We start from the raw sequence: 22,089 nt of genomic DNA, 5'->3' as shown, positions 1-22,089 counted from the left end.
CGTTAGGATTCACAATTTCACTAATGAGATTCAAATTCCACTCACCAAAGTGGCCCCGCGCGACTGTCTCAACGCCGAACCAATGAATATCTGATGGTGATGATTCAACCTTGACATCCGTGACATTAAGTTCAAAGGATGCGGGTATTCATTGCCTGATCGCAGTCCGATGCTCAAATGTACCTGCGGCGGGCAATTTGAATGAGCCTGCGGATAGTGGTGGATCATATGATGATGGACATGTTGGTGACTGCCACCCGCTTGGGCATTGCTGGTCATTCGCGAAGTGGTCACGGGATGATTGTGTGGTGGTTCCATTAACGTGCTCGAAAGGCTCAGCATCGGCATGTAGATCTATTGAATACAAAGAAATAACCTTTTATAACTTCCAACGTACATTTAAAAATCTTCACAAACTCACCGAGTCGACACCCCGCAAACCGCATGAATACCGACGATAGCGACAATGCGCTGAGCAAAATCCACACATTGACGACATATTACGATAGTTGCTAACATTACGACCAGACGATGAAAGATCCATTGGTGTCATGTGACGTCGATGAATTTCTTGTTGATTTTGCTGACGATACCACAGATTTTCATGTACAGCGTAAGGCGGTCGAACATGATGGGACGGATAAAACGTTTGATTTGGTTCATTCCAAACACGCCGATGTAGCACATGATTTCGCCCGTACCCATTCGGTGGAAGTGATGGATTGTCTGCGGAATGTGCAGCTGGTGGAGATGTGTTCGGATTGTACGCCGAGAAATCTTCACTGGACTGTGTTTGAGAATTCGCATTCTCGTTCCAATATCTGAACTGCGAAGCTCCTGATGCAAATGCATCCCTATAGTTGGGATCCACTTCAGCTGATGGCATTTGTTGTGGCGAATTTCCGCAATTGTTTTGCATGGGATTTTCTTGTGGAACAATAGGATTATGATGTTGGTATAATTGCGGCACGAATTGATGCTGATGTTGATGTTGACTTTGATGTGGATGGTGATGTTGAGGGAGCGGATGTTGATTATGAGACGATGCATAATGCAAAGGCGGTGGCTGATGAATAGTCACTTGCGGTTGCATATTAACTTGTGCAGTCGGTTGCGCACTTTGATTTACATAATGCGGATGATTCCGTATGTCGGGACAGTAAAATTCATTCGTTGTTGCTTGTGGCTCTGACACAACAACGTCTGGTACTTCGGCATGGCGATACATCCCATCGGCCCCCTCCATATTCACACTTGGATACCAATTTGCATTATTCGGTTGCATGTAAGGGTCAACCGGAACGAAATTGGCACCGGGGGAAGCATTCGACGATGTGCTTGAAAGATTTTGCGAGTACTGCGCTAATGTTGTCGAAGTTGACGAAGCTCGTTCGGATTCATCGTCTTTTGTTAAATCAATTGATGTTATTGGTTCCTGCAAATGAAAAGATTTGAACATTTTGAATAAGAAATATTGAAATATTTTATCAGTGCCGTATGCGTTTATATAAATCGTGCCAGTATGGATGATTGGATTGTAGAATATACCAAAACCTTGAAAATGATCAAATATGGGTAGATCCCATAATTACATTTTTACGCTTAATATTCGCCAATTTCGTTATTAGCCAATTAGCAAAAGTACTACCCAGGACAGTGTGCTATGTTTTTATGCAATTGTAATTGATTCTTTATTGAGAAAAAACGGGCTACATTCTCGTCGATACGAACTGGCATTCTCCGCTTCCCTGCGACTGTGCGAGAAGAGTAAAACAGGGTAAATCTCAGGTTTCTCTTGAAAAATATGTCGCGACGACACCCAGAAAAGCAAGTGGATAAATGGTTAAGAGTGGTACCGGGGGTTCAGAACGAAACGTTGGATTATATCGTTGTCTTCCACGGAAAACATCTCTGGTTCATCATGCGACGACGAACTCTTCATAACCATCGAACTATGAAGTAAAATTTTCGGCAGATTTAATAAACTGTGCCAATCATCCGCCGAATAATCTCTACTTCCTAAAGTTATCCATTGATTTGAACGAAAAGAACAAAAAACTATAAACAGCAAAATACAAAAACCGTAAACCAAGCAACTGATAAGACGAACTAAAAAAAATTAAAACTTAACAAGATTTGAGTTGTTAAACCTGTCGAGTATCCTGGACGAGTAGAACTCTCTATCTTCGTGAATATCGAACGTCTGAAGTTTTTTCGGTTTACCCAAGTCTTACAAAAGACGAGTTGTTAGCAGAAGGTAACTTAACTTTTGCTGAACTACTAGAGAGGTTCAATGTACACCGTATCACCATAGAAAGAAAAATCTGATCTCTGGGGTCGAACAATGAACAATGTTTCACACCACAATAGACAAAAATTGAAGGCTTTTTTTCTGTTGGCTAATGAGCAGAGAGAGATTTTTATCCTCGTGAGGTCTTATTGGTTTTGCTGGAGTATTCGAGAGTTTATTCGCTAGGAACTGTTATGCGCGACCAAACCCTAACAGCGGAAGAATGTGCCCATCTAAAGGGTTTCCAGGCAGCTTCGACGAAAACCGTCCATTTCTCAAATTTAAACTTTGGTCCCAGGTCCCATTGATCAGTTGCACTCTGCGTCGCATATATTTGTAAACTCCATCACGAAGAACAAAGACGAAAATTTTACTGCGTCAGCTGTGAATTTGTAAAGACCAATTTAGCCAATTCTGAACATCCCCAACTTAATGAATTTATTCACACTGCTAACTAACGTCAAGTTCACGAACATGATGCTACAGGGAATAACAGATACCAGCTCCATCGGACATTTGTGCCTTATCATTGCTTTGTGGACACCGTTCCTGGTTTACCGAATAGACATGACACCAATCTCTATTTGCGTTTTAGCTAAATTCCACGAATAATTCACTTCAAGTCCTGTTGATAATACGTCTTTTGCCTATAAAGCAAGTGTTTCTTTGCCTCATTCTTACCCCACCTTGTGAAGGCCTTTTTGTCCTTTCTTTTCTAATCTGCCGCAAGTCTTGTCATTTTTGTGAGGATGTTTGGTATTCGTTTAAGATTGAAGTTGTAGACTTCCTAAGAAGTGCCTACAATGATATTGTAGAATATGTCTACAAACTGTTGATTTTACAACTCACTGGGCTATATATGTTGCGCTTTTGTCGATCTATCTAGTATCTGTTTTTTTTTTATTTTTTTTTTTTTATGGATGGAGGTGGAAATCTTAGAAAGACGCTGCTGTGCCAGGTTGCAGCAGTGTGTGGGATTCACACCCACTAAAACCACCCCTACTCTTCCGCCCCTCCCCGCGGGACCACCGTGAAGTATTACTTCGCGGGGGAGGCTCTGGTTCGCTATACCAGCTCGTCCATGTCACGTCTCCGTCGCGCCGCCTTCCGAGCTCGATCCAACTCCAGGAGTTTTGTCTGCACCACGGCTACTGCCTCATTTACCGCCATCCAGTTTTCCTCCGACTTCAACATCTCTTCCACCAGGTTGGAGGGCTCGATGTCCGCCCCTAAGATGCTGTTCAACCTCCTTTTCTGCTGCAGAAATCTGGGACAATGGAACATAACGTGCTCCGGGTCCTCGAGTGTAGCACCGCATTCAGGACAGTTGGGAGACTCGTCCAACTCGAAGCGATGCAAGTACTTCCTATAGCCACCGTGTCCCGTAAGGAACTGTGTCAGGTGGTAATTCAATTCTCCGTGCTTTCGGTTGACCCATTTCTCGATGCACGGGATCAATGTATGGGTCCACCTGCCCTTGTCGGAGTTATCCCATCGTTGTTGCCACTTGCCACACAACTCTCTCCTGATGGCTTTTCGGAAATCCGCATTCACCTCGGCTGGATTTGCCCTCCGTTTTTCGTAGAGCCAGTGTGCCTCGCTCGCTAGAAGATCTATAGGGATCATTCCTGCGATAACACACACTGCCTCCGTCGACGCCGTCCTAAATGCGCTGCACACTCTTAGCGCAATTGGCCGGTATGCCGAACATATCTTCCTCCGGTTGACAGCGTGGTTCAACGCTCCCGCCCAAACAGGGGCCGCGTATAGCAGGATCGACCTCACCACTCCCGCGATGAGTAGCCTGCGACTATACTTCGGCCCTCCCACGTTAGGCATCATCCTTGCAAGGGATGAGCTGGCATTTGCTGCCTTCTCTCGCGCATAATCCAAGTGTCCCTTGAAACTCAGCTTGGCATCGATCATCACCCCCAGGTATTTGACAACCGATTTTGAGACGACCTCACGATTACCAACCTGGATAGTAACCGTGTTGTTCTTCCTACGGTTGGTAATGAGGACCGCCTCCGTCTTTTCGTCCGCCAGGTCCAGCTTGGCCATTCGTAACCATAACTTGATGGTATGAATGGCTTCATTTGCATAAAGCTCCACGTCCTCGGGATGATTTGCAATTGCAACTACCGACAAGTCGTCCGCAAAACCAATCAGCGTTGTCTCCTCCGGCACGCGAAGGCCAAGCACTCCGTCGTACATTATGTTCCACAGCAGCGGTCCCAATACAGAACCTTGAGGCACACCTGCTGTCACAATGTACTCCTTCGGCCCGTCGTCCGTCTCGTACCAGAGAAGTCTGTCCGAAAAGTAACTCTCGATGACCCGAGCCAAGTAGCTAGGAACACCCAGTTTGGCCAAAGCGCCCTTAATCCAGCCCCAGTTGGCTGAGTTAAAAGCATTTTTGACGTCCAGCGTCACCAGAGCACAGCATTTGCCCATGGCCATTGCATTTCGAGCCAATTCCACGACCTTTGCTACTGCATCGACCGTAGAACGGGCTCGCCGAAACCCATATTGCCGCTCTGAAAGGCCACCCGCAAGCTCGATGAACGGGAGCAGCCTGCTATATCACCCTCTCCAACATCTTCTCCATGGTGTCTAAGAGACAAATAGGGCGATATGAAGAGGGCACGCCGGGTGGTTTTCGGGGCTTCGGTAGCAAGACCAGCTTCTGCCTCTTCCACTGGGCGGGAAACACTCCTTCCGCCATGCACGATTCGAATGTGCTTGCGAACCACCTTGGTCTGGCCTTGACCGCCACCTTCAGAGCCCTGTTCGGAATTCCGTCCAATCCCGGAGCCTTGCTGTCCCCAATACGTCTGCACATTTCCCAAAGTTCCTCTATCTAGTATCTAGAGTACCTGGAGTCCCAAGGACACTACCAACCTTAAATTCTTAACTGGGCTAATGAGTAAAAGTAGTTGCCATTTTGAACAGAGAATTAGAAGTTGCAATCCCATAGTAATGTAGATAACTATGGATGAGTATGGAATCGGAAGTGCAAAGCACAACTTTTCATTCTTCGCCGCCTTATTATTTAGACTGGACGGATGTTTTATGGCTCTACACTATTTGCAGCATTCGGTCATTACCGTCGCGGAATCAACTTTGTTGCAGGTATATCTCTCCCTTTACCTGTTGCCCTCCATTGGCGTTATGAATTTTGTAAACTGATGTAAACTGATTGTAATGAAACTTCCAAGTGGTTGATGAATACAGTTTTCTCAGACGAAAGAATTTAGTGCAATTCGACTTCTTTCCTCCTCCGAAAATTTCACATAATTTTTCCCTTCTTTGAAATCAATTGCAGAGTAGTCCTCTGGCCGTTAAAGCTATAATTTTGCGATGCGGAAACACAAACTTATACATCTAGCTCAGGAAACACGCGGGTAGATTACCTTTGCCTTTGATTATTCCCTCTCTAGAATGGAAATGTTGGCATTTGTTTATATTTAAACTGCAGGCTGGAATGTAAAGTTGCCCGTTGCCATTATCATCATGAACTGAACGGCGCAATAACCGATGTCCGGTCCAGACCTGCCTTACTAAGGAACTCCAGACATAACGTTCCGGTTTTGCTAAGCCTTCTACCGATGCGATATCCATGTAAAGCGACTTCTTCTTTACCATAGATACCCGCCCCTCTTACAACTTACGAAAACGCATTTTCTGCGTTTAATTGAACGCTGAAGATTACCTTTTTAACTAAACGGTTCAATTGGTTTAAAAAATTTAATTATTTTGAAAGTATTAAAGACAACTTTATCGATGGGAATAACGTGCGTTTTCACGTCGGGGTTTTGGGTTTAATAGTGTCAAGCAGGCACACAATAGCTGAATGGAAGTACCATGAAACAATGCCATATATTAATCCTTAATGCAAGAAATAAAATAAATTATCCTAAGCCGACTTTGTAATGAATAATTAATAAAATTCAGTCACAGTTTCCACCAGTTAAATTCTTGAGTTCTGTGACTCCTTTCATGTCAAACTAGCTACATTTCTGTTTAATCATTCGATTTCATTCATTCAAAATTCAATTGACCCAACAAGTGTTCAATTTTTAATTTTTCAAAAACAAAAGCTGTGTTCAGAAGCATAATTACTATTATATTTGAAATGCCGTCAAACAATAACAGTTCCACGATAGAAAGCCTCTCACGATTTAGTATGGATATAAATCGGATAGTAATGTTTCCTATATAATTCGAAGAAAAACGAAAGGGCAATGAATGTTAACTTAAAACATTGATCATATCGAAACCAATCAAAATATGTAATTATTATAGGAGTTGTCTCAATTCGACTTGGACACTGGGACTCAGCTGCAGGTACGTACCCACTAAGTAAACAGCAATTTACTAGAAAATAAAAACTACTACATACTGCTCGCAAACCAGATTTTTTGGCATCCGTTACTGTACAAATTCAAAGCAAATATTTGTCCGAGGTTAGCTGAACAACAGTATTTCATTATTTAATGAAGTATAATGAAGAAACAACTCTCATTATACATTAAGCAGCAATTATTATTGATGAACTTATTTAATACATGCTCCGTCAATAGAGCACTTAAGATACTTTGACTAGCTACCATACTCAACAACTAAAGCATTGAAGAACAAAGAACTAGGCTAGCTAAGGTTTCCGCAAAACTACACATCGATTGGCACAGAGCAAGAGCTGAAAGTTTTAGGGATATAAAATAATCTTAAGTATGGCTAAGTAAGGTTTCTAACTTTTCCTTGCACTCTTTCTACCTGTGTCATACGGCTCATGCATGTTTGCAAAAAGTAGGCATTGTCCTCATCCTTCCTCCTCATCGAAGATAAAGGAAGGCCTTCTTAGAATCTTGGGACAATGTTTATGGTCGTAGCCTTCCTTAATGACGTTTATATTATTTTCTAAGAAATCCCCTTTGAAACATAATTAGAACTGAAGGACCAGATGGCTAACTGAATCAACCACTTAATTATGGGACTTCCACATAAGGGAGGGAAACTGAGTCTTACAAAGGTAATGGGCAATATTATAGTGATAAAATCACCGCTAACACGCGAAAAAGAAAAGCATTACAATATATCGACCAGCCGCCAAGGATTTCTACAAATATTTTACTTGTCGCATTTACAACAAGAGGAACATTATAAAACTCAAAAATCTACTTACCGTAGAAGAATTAACAAATATAATATCATCATCCTCCCCACTCGAATCTGATACCCAATCCAGCTGTAGATCAGGCGCTGTTAAAACGTCTGGCGTAGGAGGTTTTTCTAAGCTTGCCGGCTGCGAGTTACCCGACTGCGTCACCCAATCAAGCTGTATATCCGAAACTGCAGAAACACTTGGTGTCGAAGTCCTTGGAAAATTTTCACTTTGCGCATAATTCATTGGAATTTCGCCATTTTTATCGTGATTTTGAAAGGAATGACGTAATGCCGTATGCATATCCATTATCGTCGGACTATCATCACCATCTGAGTCCGTATCACTGTCCAATAGAAAACTTCTATCCGGATTTGTACGAAATTTCTTACTGTTTTTCGGAGAAGTCTTTTCTTTAGGAGATAGGGTACGAAAACGATTTAAACCACTTGGACCAGCAACGGGTTCGGATATGCTTGGTGCATTGATACGAGTATTATTGTCGCTACTTTTCGAACTGCTAGAACTAACTTGTTGCATATAGTTGGAAGCTAATTTAGGACATTTTGAATCGGAATTATTATCGCAGTTTACACTATTCGCGGTATTCAATTTTTTTGGCGAATCTTCTGCATCCATGTCTACAACGTTTATAAAGGAATGATTGTCACTTTTACTGTCATCATCTCCATTTGGCATAGCGTTTGAGGTTTCACACTTCTGCACTGATTGTGTGCTAGGCGAGGAGTCCGATGATTGCACAGGACCATCTTCTGACCTCTCATTCGTCGGAGAATTCGTGTATGGGCGGCAATGAGCCATACGTACACGTACAGAGCCCATAAGACTAGAAGCATTTTGACAAATGCCATTGTTGTTGCCTGGTTCACCCCTGTTCATATCACTCGTCGTTGGTGGTGGATGATCTAAACAATTTTTCCCATCCATCATGACGGAACAGTTTGACGCCGACGAAGGATTTGTACTATATCGCGCGCCTACAATTCTTTTATGTTGAGGCGGATGCGTGTCAATCCGATGACCTGAGGAATCGTACTCAGGCATTAAAGATTCATTGGGATGTGGTGGATATGGCAAGTGACATGGCAGCGCAGGTTGCATCATTCCATTCATCATTGTCGGCGGTGAAGGAGAATCCATAGGTAGTGTTGACTCGATTTGTATGCTAGGCATGTAGCTATCCCAGTCACTTGTTGTCTAAGAGTAATATAAATGAACGACTGCATTATAGATTCTAAAATATCAACTTACATATTCAATTTCTATCGGCGGCGGGGGTACTGGCTCAAACCCAAATAAACCGTACATAGTCGCATCCGTATTTACTTCTAGAAAAGAGACGCGAATTTCTAGATCAAAAACTAACTGATAGAATTTACGAAAATACCTGGTTCATCATCACGTACCGCTTGGAATGCAGTATCGAATATTTCCCGTAATGATGATCCTTGCAGATCCCTTTCCATTTGCTGTTCATTTTCCATAGTAGCCTCGCAGGAGAAAATACATTTATTCACGAATACAACACTATTTCACTTCGATTTTATAGCACTTCACAATCTAAAATAAAAAAAAGCAAACATTTAGCATGTTGCCGATGATAAGGTTTCTAAATAATCGAAATTCCAGACTCCGGCAAAATCACCTTTTATCTTTTATCGTACAATAACACTGAATTCCATGAGTTAAATTTGCTTCAAACGAGCAGTCAGGCTCTTATACGGCTGTTATTAACAAACAACGAAAGATTTGTGAATTCTGTAAACACAAAACCTTTTTAAAATCGGTTTACTGTCTGTCTGTCTGTCCGTCACACGCATTCTTCTCGGAGACGGTTATGGCCATTGACACCAAATTTGGCAAAAAGATGGGAACTGTGAACGCTCAGGCATATAGTGAGTTACATCCTTTTACGACGAATTTAAAGGGGGGTGCCCATACATGCAAAAGGGGGTTGTACATTTTTTTTCATCAAATATAGTCATTGGGGTATCAAATTAAAGGTCTCGGTTAGTACATTGCGAAGCCGGTTTTAGTTTTGACTTTTGTTGAAAAGGTAGGGAGTGCGGGGGGTTTAAAGTGGTTATTTTTTTAACGAACCCATTCTTAGGAACTACCCAACCGAAAAACCTGAAAAAAATCAGGGGGCTGCCACTATATAGTGCCTAGGCTCCGAAATACCCTCCATACCGATACCTGTTCAAATAAAGTTAATAATATTACTATAATTTTTAGTAATTGACAGGAAAACCCCCCTTAAGTTCACCCTAGAATCACAAAATTTTGCAGCAATGTAGGCTACAGTATAGAGCATGATCCTGTTAAATTTGGTGAAAATCGCACTATTACTAACAAAGTTATACTAGCTCCAAACTGTCGCTCCTCTGCAAATTCAAGACTATGAATGTCAATATCACTTGAAAGTGGCTATTTTCACATAATATATGCATATTTTACGTGGTACATGCTAATGGGACAAATGCACACTCAAATCTCCTTATAAAAAAACGACACAAAACCTTTCGTACCTGAAGCGTCTAGCTTCCGGTTTGCCGACTTGTTACGAATTATTTATGTTGCCAAATGGTAAAATAAAATCAAAATTTAATATTTAGTTGAGCCGTCTTTTGCTGCAATCATAACTCTTATTCTTCTTGGCATATTTTCAATACCTTTAATGCAGTTTATTTTTTATTTCATCGCTTCTATGCTTGACCACTACAAGGGCTCCTGCCAACTGTATACTGTTCATTATTTTTTAATTGAAAACTTTGTGGTTTTCATTGATCCCAAAAGGCTTTTATTGAGTGATCAAAATTTCTTGTTCGGTTTTTTTCAAAAAAATTCTATCCTTTTTTGGCTTTTTGGCATGGAGCAGGGTCGTACACAAATATGAAATATGATTCCTTTATATATCGATCCTGCCTCATTGTCTTTTAGACAATTTATAGGCGTCCAATACTTTTGTTGCCAAACATTGACCACGCTATGACATTTGACCATTTTTACGATGTAATCTTCTTTGAATTTTTCAACAGGACTTCTCATAAAATCTGATTTGTCAGTCAATAAATATACCGATAATTCATTAGAAAGGCGAACTCGGAAAAGATTGTTGAGTTTGGATTTTGCAAAACAGAGACTACATCGAAGTTAAATGGCTGATTGTTTGTATTAAAAAGAAGTCTAGTCACCCTTTTCCAAATCAATTTCAAATTTTATTCGCATCTATTGAGCCACTTTATCATGATCCCACGAGTAAGAAGTGATTTCTTTGATGGACGTCGACATGAAAAACCTAATTTTACTACTGGATATCGAGCTGACCTTACTGATATTGAAATGTTAGCATTTCAGGTCTGTCCCATTATGGTCACTGAAGAACCCTTTCTATTTTGGACGCAGATATCCCTTATTTTTCACATAGCTAAAAATGCAAAATATTCCTTCATTAATTGCTAAACTGCAGATGTACACATGTACATACATAGTAAAGTCATCAATATTGTGCTAATCCTAAATAAAGAAATATTGCTCATCCAAATTGTTCTAACGCATCTTTACGGATTTCCACTTTACCCCGTGCACAGTACATACAAATAGGTATTTAAAGTAAATACCACTGGTACTAACGTACACACAGACATCCTATTGGAGGCTGCCCGCAAAACTTAGTTAGCATATACATATACATACACATGTCTGTCTCCAGTAATTGACACTGATATAAAAATAACTAAAAAAAAAGGAAAACTAAAATGTCCCTATGAACTCCGTTCATATAACCTCACTTTACATGATGAATACGTCATACATCTTTTAGAGTGCAACAAATTTTCGTAAAATGCAAAAGTTTCAACGGCACAAACTTTGTTGATAATAGTTCGATTTAAGGGGGTTATCCTGTGGGGAGGCCGTTTTTTTTTTGCCTTTTTTAGGATTTTTTTATGAAGAACTGGATAAAGGTACAAATACGAATTTTTCACCATTTATTTATTTATGAGCATGAGTAGTAATTTTTCTAGCTCGATAGTATCGTTCGTTATTGAAATTTAGAGCAATTTATAAACACATCCCCAAAAAAAGTGTTTTTCTGCTGCCACGCTAGAGGGCACTGCGACCATCAAAGAAAAAAGTAAACGGCATTTTAAGGTACAGACTTAACCACAGTCCGCAAACTAGGATTATTAAAAAAATATTAAAAGCTAAATTTTTGGTGCTGTGTTAAATTTTTTTTTTGTGTATTTTGGTGTTTTTTCACGACTTCTTCAATGACTAAAGAAAACTACTGAATGAATCGCAATTATCCAAGTTTGCCGACCGTAGAAATATGTTCTGAATAAGTCGTGAAAATTTCAGTAGCCGATTTTCAACATGCAGTTTCGAGAAAAACGCATTTAAAAAGTAAAATGCGATTTTTAGCCATAAAACCTTGACTAACCATTAATCTGCTATACCTAGTCCTTAAACCTTAGGTTTTCAATTCTTGTCCTTTTAGCAAAGTCATTCGGACCGATAAATACGCGCTTTATTCCGGCAATCGACATAAATCTGGCATGTGACTTATCTCGTGTTTAACAATATAATTTCCCAACGACTCTAAATATCAAAAAATCACTTGGCCTATATATTCTACACTAGATCTAGAAACAATTGATGCCAAAAAAAATCGATTCCGTGGATCCGACCATAGGATGACCCCCTTAATTCAAAGTTCCCAAAGTTATGCCATATAATCCCCTATACCAGTGCCAAATTTTGTACTTCTAGGATAAACATAAGGCAAGTTTAAAGCAAATTTCTACGGTATATTAATATGCTATTATTAACTTTATTTGAGCAGCTATCGAAATGGGGTCTCTTTTGAGGCCTAGATTTCGTATAGATGTGATTTTTTTCAGACTTTTCGGCTGGGTAGTTTCTGAGAACGAAATCTGTTTCACTTTTTGGGCCACACATTTTGAGTTCTCACTCCCCTATCTTTCACCTAATATAAGAAAAGTACTAATCGAGTCCTTTCATTTGATATCCCACATGACCATATTCTGTGATAAAAACATTTCACACGTCCCTTCCGCATGTATGGGGAACTCCTTCCAAGCTCAACAAAAAGTGGCGCCACTTACTGTATATAAAGGGAACAACAATTGGTTCAGCCGTTACCGAGTAAATCCGGTATGACAGACAGACAGGCAGACATTGAATCGATTTTAATAAACCTTAAAAAATATATTTAACCGTGTAATACATAAATGATGAACTAATGAATAAATAGGTTCTTATCACGGCGTAAAACCTAAATGATCTCAAATTCAAAGTAGAACACGTGAATGTCCAAACAACTGCATATTATATCACAAAATAGCAGTGTTCACTATAAACTGCGTTCAAAAATGCATTGTTACCTGAATATTGAAAAAAAAATATTACAAAGTATAGTAGAACCACACTTGTTCCAAAAACAATAATACTAGCAACTAAATCATACATACTTAATATGAAAAAAAAAATCATCTTAAAATTAGATGGAAAATGTAAATGGCTCTAATAATTTGGCCACCCTCTGGATATGAACAGCGGGATCCATGGGGACATTTTAGTTTTCCGTTTTGGACTTTTTTTTAGTTATCATATTTGTATATCAGTGTCAATAACTCGAGGCAGACATGTTTATGTATATGTGCTAAAACTTGCGGTTAGCAACCAATATGTGTATACGTTGATACCAGCAGTAATTTACGTAGATATATACATGCTTTTGTGCACGGAGTGAAATGGACTTGCGAAGATGTGTTAGATCAATTTAGATGTTTACATATTTATATGTATCGGCATGCGGTAATAGACATGTTCGCTTATTTAGAATGAACACAATATTCATGTCTTTGATATGTATGTATATCATGGAATTTGCAAAATATGAAGGAATATGTTGTATTCTTAGGTCGTCGTTCAACAAATATTTACCTTGATTTTGCGTATCAACATCGTCATCGTGTGCAAATGCGTTACACTAGCCCCAGACGAAAGTTGCGAATTGTTGGTTGGTGCGAGATTGCACGTGTTTGGGCAATTTACTGTTGCAGCAAACTGATCGACCAACCGCAACTTGTTCACAAACGTACAATTTCACTGCAATCGCAACTTGCCGGTTAACGTGCAATCTCCCTGCAACCAACAACCTACTTGACAACTAACTTGCACGTATGTGACAAGTATTAAGCCGGCTCAAAGCGTTTACCGCTTGCAGCAACCCAGCGGGAACCAAAGGCAGAGCTTCCTTAAATATTCATTTATATATTAATGTTTCTATTTCCGCCCATAAGCTTTTTAGGAAATTTTTAAGCCACTAGCCACTAACTCAAAGGGCAGTGAAACGAATAAAAGTTTTAGGTACAACACAGTGTTATAAATATAGACTCCATTGGATAAGTGGAAATATTATATTTAACAAATATATTAGAGAAAAAGCATAAGTTTCATTCTTAAAGGAAATAAGCAAAGTATTGATTTTTAGCCCCGCGAAGTAAAATATTTTTGATGCATTCTTTTCCTGCTGGCTTCGTTCACAAACTGCATTTCACACCGCTCCTTCATCTGGCGCATACACACACACACCCTTTGATTTGCGTCAAAAAGCCGACACTTGCTCGGATCCGCGGCAAGCGCTAGCGAAAGTGTACATGCCAAGCCCCTGTCTAAACGTTTGCGTTACCTCTGTTTGTTGAGGCTAGATGAGTGTGTACACGCGCCAGATCGCCAACAAGCGCTAGCAACCAGGCGAAACACCTTGTCCACACGCTTGGGTTTGAGACTTTTTGTTAAGGCTTGGCAAATATGTGGACGACTAATGTTGACTAATGTTTAGCTAATAAAACTTTATTTTAGATATTATAGCTAACATTATTATTATAAAAACCTATTGTGATAGATTTTTGTTAATTCGAGCTAATTTTTAATTTTTTGTAAATAATGATCATCACAACTTCTATCTCTCGTAAAATTCGCGATCCTAGATGCTCAGACCGAAACTCACGCGCGGTGTATCTTTCTTCCCCGAAACCTCAGCCCCCGGAACAAAACGTTTCAGCCTGGACAGACACATGGAAGAATATGAAGAAAACCATCAGTAATTTCACGAACAATTGCGAGCTTTGTGCGAAAAACAAACATCAGCGAAGAAACATCGAACTCTTGGAAATTATAACAACCCCAACCCAAGCATTTGACATCGTATCTATAGATACAGTTGGTCCTTTCACTAAAACCATCAATGGAAATGGGTACGCAGTAACAATACAATACAACCTTACCAAATACGTTATAGCAGCCCCAATAAAGGATGAGGACCAATTCATATTAATACTATATATGGACTAATGAAAAAAATTAAAACCGATTTACATACATGCATACTGAGGCATCAACAAATGATCTTGACAATCACTTGAAGAACGTTATCATAAATGTGACCACAAACATACTTCGCCCCAGTCGAAAAAAGAGGGAACGGCTGGCTCGACGATGAATGTAAGTTAGCAACGGAACGGAAGAATGCCGCATACCGAGTAATGTTGCATTCTCAAAGAACGCGGGCACGCGCAGAGACTTATCACGAACTCCGTCCAACGGAGAAGCGACTTCACAGACGGAAAAAGGAAGCCTGTGGGAACTAACAGGTCTGTGAACTCAAAAAGTACAGGGAGCAAACGCAGCAAGCGCGAAAGTTTTACCAACAAGCTAGCAGGATGAAGCCTTACACACCTCGATACTCATCCTGCCGAGAAAAAGAGTGAAATCCGATTTCCAACAGAATGGGCATATTGGAGCGATGGGTTGAGTACTTTGATGAACTACTGAACAACCAGAACATCGGCGAGTTGGAGGTCCGGCCAACTGAAGACGACGGTCACCAAGTATAGAAGAAACAGTCCATGCAATTCATTGGCTTAAAAATTATAAGTTGCCAGGACCCGATGGAATGACAGCCGAATTACAACAAGCGGCTTATCAACTTATCACGCAGTGCAGCAATTATAGAGGTATCACTTTGCTGAGTACCATCTATAAGATATTCTCCGCTATCTTACTAGGTCATATGCCCCATCATTGGCGACAGATCAGATTTTCTCTTTACGTCAAGCGATGGAAAAACTGTTGGAATATGGACACCATCTGAGTGAAATTATGCGGTGTTTCCAACGATTAATTAATTAAAGTAATAAAAACTTGTTGTTTCTTTTTCGTTGGTGTAGATATTTATTCTTGCAAATACCGATATTTCGGGAACCACTTGTTCCCTTCATCAGTGCTAACAAGAAAAAACTAGTTAGCACTGATGAAGGGAACAAGTGGTTCCCGAAATATCGGTATTTGCAAGAATAAATATCTACACCAACGAAAAAGAAACAAGTTTTTATTACTTCAAATATGGACACCAGTTGCATCATCTTTTCATCGACTTTAAGGTCTGAGGCTGAATGCTAATGTATGGTGTTTCGTGGTTCTATAGCACTTCAAACAACCAATACATACACATGTTAAAGTGGCATTGCTAAACTGGAAAATATCTTTAATAAACACAGGCACGTGCACTAACACCAGGGTTGACAAAAATCATGATTTTTTTTTTATTCCGACAGATTCTTCTTTTTTTTAAAATTTTTTAAATCCAGATTTCGTTGAATACATTTATTTCTTACTTAAAGTAGTATCTGCTTATATATATATATATGGTTGCCATTCATTCCTTGGTGGGGTATAGGGCATCAACCACAAATACGTGCGATCACTCGCGGTTACCTAAAATATGTTTCAGCTCCACCTTCGATTTCCTTAGACACATTTGCCCAAAGTCCATGATTCGATGAGAGAGCAAACAGTTGTCATCAGCATAGTCGAGGTGTTTGAGAAAGGATGTCATCGACCCTCGAATTACTCCACGTCCTTCGGACAAGGCAGTATGACGAACGTCACCGATAACAAGAAGAAATAATATCGGTGACAGGATCCAACGCTGGCGGACTCCGCTTTGGATCTCTAAACCCTCCGAATGGTGCAGCACGTGGCACTTTGCACAATCATATGTCGCTCTGATAATAGCTGTAAGTTTCTCTGGAATGCCCCTTCTATGTGCAGCATTCCAGATGAAGATGCAGAAGATCTAAATTCCGCGCACTTTCCAAAATGATCCGTAGGGTGTCCATGTGGTCAATGCAGGAGGATCTGGAGCGGAAACTAGCCTGCTCTCTCTCGATCAAGCTTTCGAATTGTTCATTGATGCGTTCCAGGATTATTTTCGCTATTATCTTCTCGACTAAGTGGGGCACGTAGATACCCCTCCAATTGGCACAATGTGTGCCCTTTTTGGAATCTTAACGATCATCCCCTTCTTCGACTCTCTCTCCAGTAATTGTAGGTGCAGCGACAAGCAATTTTGCGGGGAGACCGTCAAGCCCAGCGACTTTACTTCGTTTTTGCTTGGAGGAACAGTCCGTATCCGAATGTTATGGTGACTAACCATTTCATTCACAACAGACGGAACCTCACCGCATGTGATACGGTAAAGAACCATGGTGAAGCATTTTTTCCAGCTTTGAATTCATTCATCATCGTATATGAGAAGTCGACCTTTGACGTCCTTCACAGCACCATCGAAAGATTTACGACCAATGCAAGCTTCTTCGTGATGCGGTATACAGTTCTGAAATCATTGCAATCTGCGGTGTCTTTCGTGTCCCGACCAGCGCAATAGCTAATTCTCACTTACCACGGATTACACTACTCTGAACTTCTCGAGATTGCGCCCGATATCGAAGTTCGAGCGCAACACGGTCTTCATCACTCGCAGCGATCAGTAGAGTCTTCAACCCCTTCCGTTCAACGATGCGCTTCCACGACTCCGCAGTCAGTCAGATCTTACGACAACCCTTCGGGATGTGACCGACGACTGATGTGGCCGATGGCGGCCCAATGCTCATCAATATTCTCAGATGCGTTATTCAGTAGATCTGCCGCTCGATCAGCAAGGTAACTTTTCTGACGTTGAACTTGTCGATGTCAGCGCCTATCTTGTTACGCACATCTAGAAGACAACTCCTAAATATACTGCTGATCGCGAATTGGTCAATCTGATTGCTCGTATAGTATCGGTCAGTTGAAACCCAACTGACCTTATGGCAGGCTCCCTGTTCAAACAATTTTCAACCAATGACGAGGCTGTGGAAGTTGCAGAGATCCACATACGTCCCACCATTATCATTATAGTCGCCAAAACCGTGCTTCCTCGTCACATGCTCCAGCAAGGTGTTGCCAGATCCCATATTGGCATTCAGATCACACACCACGATCACAATGCCACCTTTAGGAAGCTTCTCCTGATCCGCGTTTAACTTCTCGTAGCAAGTGCTTCTCCACTACATCTGACGTCGCCGTTGGTGGGTAGCATTGAACAATTATGATGACCTGAAATTGAACAATTATGATGATCTGACTGAAATCTTGCAGTTCGAAGTCTGTCAGAAATCGGCTCCCAAAGAAAACGCGTTAAAAGCAACCCGACACTGGATTCGCATCTGTTACTACTTAGCTTTCCAGAGTACAAAAACACATTGCCGCAAGAGAGAGAGGAGTACTCTCCAGAATCCCACCATCTTACTTTACTTAGGCCCAGAATATCCAGTTTATATCGCTGGAATTCCTATTCAAATTAGACGGAGCGAGCATTCTGAGGACCCTTGCTTCCATCGTCGAGGAATGTGCGCAGATTGCAGAAACCAATCATAGTCCGTTTTCGATAACCAAAGGTCGTTGTCGTTAAGCCTGTCCCTATCCGTTTGGCGGCGCTATTTACGTTTCGGTAGCAATTTCTGTCCCTTAAAGTTGCCTCTTACGACAAACAAAGAAAAAAGATTTGCAGGCGGAATTCTATTAACTTTTGGGAAATCGTTACATTTTACAGTAAAAAAATTAGGGCAGAAAAAGTCTGCTAACACATTTCATGATAGTTTTAAAATTATTGGTAATTACAAATATGCTGTCAATTAATAATTTGTACGGTATCCTCGGTTCTTAATAACTTATTGTGGACGGTTAGGCATTGAATTGCTCCGCTGTCTCCTTAGTTGAAGTTTCCTCTCACTCTTCTCTGAGAATTTTCTCAACATTTCTTTGCTGGTTATGTTGTGTTGACGAATTGCTCCGCTGTCTCCTTAGTTGAAGTTTTCTCTCACTCTTCCTGAGAATATTTCTCAACATTTCTTTGCTGGTTATGTTGTGTTGACGAATCGATCTCTCGAAGAAGTCCCACAAATGTTCAATGGGATGAAGATCTGGGGATTGTGGAGGGGTATGAAGCTGTTGGAGCATTATACGGTAATCAAAGCCTCACCACGCACATAGGATCATTTTCATGTTGAAAATAATAATCCTTCAGAAAGATGAGATTTCAGGCACTTGCTCCAAATTATTCATTAAAATATTATGGTAAGATAATTTATACATTGTTGACTCAAGAAACTCCAGCTTACCCAAGCCATTAGCCAAAACAATAACTCCACGACCGTCGTGTTTTATTGTAGGAAATAAATTTTCTTTTTGGAATGCTAACCCTGATTTCCTCCATACTATATTTCGCCCTTTCATTACGAAAATGCTAAATTTGCTTTCGTGTGAAAACAAAACCTCCGAAACGATTTGGGCTCATTTACAGCCTATTAGCAAAGGCAAGGTGCTTTTTTTCGATTGATCGGCAAAATGAAAGGATTTCGCCGCGCGACTAGTGAACGGTATCCAGTCTTTTACGTATTTTCCTGATGGTATCCGGACAAATGTTGCTTGATTTCCACTGTCATTTCCTTATCGAGGATTTTTTTCACCATTGATAGAATACTGCGCCTTTCTCACCAGGACAACATTGATGGACGACTAGAACGACTTTTCGAACAGAATTCACCTGTTGAAGTTGTCGACCACCAATTGGATGGATGAGCGTTCCTGTAACTTGGTCCCTTCTTTCATAATTTAATAATGATCTTGCTCTCGCTAATGGAAGTTTCTTTTCCTTTATTTGCGATTGCAATAAAAGCACTCATTCCACAATATAACCTTTACACGAACTTTCTAATCCCGTACATAAATAAAAACCAAATAATAACAGATGGAAGACAATTTCAGGAAAACGATGCGAGACGTCTATTTCGGTGAGTTCCCTAATTCGATGAGTGTACGCAGACTATTCTGCTTTGATTTTGTATGTTTTTTGGAAAAAAATAGTTATTTCGTTACATGGGACGATATCCTCAAACGGTAAAAAACACAGATTCACCAAAAATCATCTGACAACCAAAGCTAACCATAACTTTGATCTCAACGGCACGGATCGCGCCGCATGATGTTCGGAATTCGACGAAGATCGTCTCAAAACACCTTCGAAGGAGGAGGGTCGACAAACAGGTGATGAATTCGCCGAAAAAATGAGCTGTGATCATGTAAAAGTACGCAACCATTTTCATTCGATGAGCTCATAATCTTCGCCCTACAAGAAACTCGATGATGTGAAGCAAAGGGACCGGCATATGGTAGAACAGGAAAGCGATAAAAACATAACATGCAGTGCGTCTGCATACAGGCCGACCTGATGCGGATAAAAGAACCTTCTGGCGACTACTCAGCGCAACGATCGGTAATGTGCCTACAGATAAATTTATCCGCATTGTTAGTGGACATGCTGGCGAAAAGGCAGACGGAAGCAGCTGCCACAGAGGTAGAAGTTTTGGAATACGTAAAAAGGGTAACGACATTGACCTTGTCAATCCATACAATAAGAAAGAGAATCCAAAGAATGTTCAAATTACCATACCAAAAACATTTGTTATTGCATGTCAGCGTCTAATGACAAAGGTAAGTTGCGTGTTGGTAAGTTGCTTAATTCAAAAAGTAAAGTTCCAAGTGTGGCGGGTATATTAAACTTGCTTCGTGCCCGTATTGGAGTTCATCAAGGAAGCGCCCACTCTCCACTTCTCTCCCCGTCCGCTCCATACAGAAGATATTCTCTTAGCGTCTCACAACAAAGCTGATCTCGAACAATTTGTCTAAAAGCGAACTGAATCTGAATAAAAGAGATATCCCTAGAATTAGGTGCCAAAGTGTAATCCACAAAGAAAGAGAAGAAATGAGAGAAATAATAGCAGATACAACCTCTCCGACTTACAACATAGCCAAATGGTTGATATGTGAAATACAGAAAATAACCAACAACAGAAATCATCGAGGGATTGAAGTAGTGCCATATAGAGGAAGGTGGAATCTTACTTCCATACGATGTAAAAGCATGCCTACGAGCTGTCGTTAACAGTTCCCCGAATCGCACTACAGCTTCTTCCAAGCCTTCCTAAGGCGCTGCTTTCAACCTCCACTGTGTGCGCCTTGTACTCTTGGGGTGACTCACTCGTTGGCTGGCGGCGTTGTGGTAGTGCACTTTTTATTAAATTGCACGGCGTAGCCAGCACTTCAATTGTCACCCTCCCTTTTTAATCAACTTGTCCAGCTTAACCCGATGGCACGTGGCAGATAAGTGTTAATGATAGCTTGAAGCTTTTGAGTAACAGTGGTTACTTTTCATGTGTATAGCACCACACATAGTACATTAGCACAGAGTAGCCTTCATGTTGGTGTTGAGATAACAAGATTTCCACATTTCAAACAGAGTTGAAAAAGCGACATCGAGTCCGGTGCCTACATCGGCGAAAACCACGCTTCCTTTGTTACCCTACCAATGCAGATAGGAAGAATGCCATGATCAGTAAGAATGAGAGCCTTGGTTCTGTTGGTATTTATCAGTATTCAGTGCGACTCTACTTCCTTCCCTTTCCAAATGCAGAGCCATTTCGCCAAACTCTATGACAGAGTAAACGGATTCTGTCAGCGTAGTTGAGGTGTTTATGGAGAAATGCCATGGTCTGGACAAGGTAACATGAAGAACCCTGGCGAACCCCGCTATGGACCTCAAATTTTTTCTATGTAGAGTACACCAATTACACTCCCTATCCATGCCGTGACAAGCCTTCTCGATATCGACGAAAAGCAGGTGAAGCGAAGTTTTAAACTCCGTGGACTGTTCCAGAATGCTCTGCAGAGCATTGATGCGGTCATTGCAGGAAAATCCAGAGCGGAAACCATCCCGTTCTCTGAGATCAAGCCTTTGATTTGTTCCTTAATACGTTTTATTTTAGGTAATATATTTGCGTCGGCAGGGACCGACGAGGAGCGTAAGTAGTGGCTTTACTCCCATTGAGAGCATTGATGGCCGAGATGATTTGTATTTGGACGAGCAGCCAATACCCGCATGGTACGGTGCCTAGCAATGGCTAATCCATAAGAAGGGGAACTTCATCGGATACCATAAGGAATTGCTTCACGCATTAACGCAACCTGGATAAAATGGCGTTCCACAACTGGTGTTCTTTGTGATCGACGTATCAAAGAACGTCTCAAATCGAAAATTTACCGTAATATCGTCCGTCCTGTCGCATTTTATGGTTCTCAGTGTTGGTCAACTATAAAAGACAATGAACAGCATCTTGCGGTAATAGAGACGAAGATGTTGCGTTGGACT

General features: G+C 40.8%; 1 protein-coding gene across 1 annotated transcript in view; it reads right to left on the bottom strand.

Annotated features, from left to right (window-relative positions):
* The window catches only part of LOC119659976 (E3 ubiquitin-protein ligase arkadia-C), a 33,693-nt gene that overhangs the window by 1,604 nt on the left and 10,000 nt on the right, over window positions 1-22,089 (bottom strand). Inside the window, exons 2-6 of the mRNA XM_038068342.1 lie at window positions 8,863-9,035; window positions 8,727-8,803; window positions 7,476-8,672; window positions 422-1,435; window positions 46-354 (exon numbers count right to left, since the gene is read on the bottom strand). Coding sequence (XP_037924270.1) covers window positions 46-354; window positions 422-1,435; window positions 7,476-8,672; window positions 8,727-8,803; window positions 8,863-8,959 — 2,694 coding nt within the window. The 5' untranslated portion in view covers window positions 8,960-9,035. The remainder of the gene's footprint in view (window positions 1-45; window positions 355-421; window positions 1,436-7,475; window positions 8,673-8,726; window positions 8,804-8,862; window positions 9,036-22,089) is intronic.

This window comes from Hermetia illucens, chromosome 6, assembly GCF_905115235.1.
Source record: "Hermetia illucens chromosome 6, iHerIll2.2.curated.20191125, whole genome shotgun sequence".
Classification (NCBI taxonomy): Eukaryota; Metazoa; Arthropoda; class Insecta; order Diptera; family Stratiomyidae; genus Hermetia; species Hermetia illucens.
The sequence above is the reverse complement of the archived record's forward strand: the minus strand, read 5'-3'. Positions and strand labels throughout refer to the sequence as shown.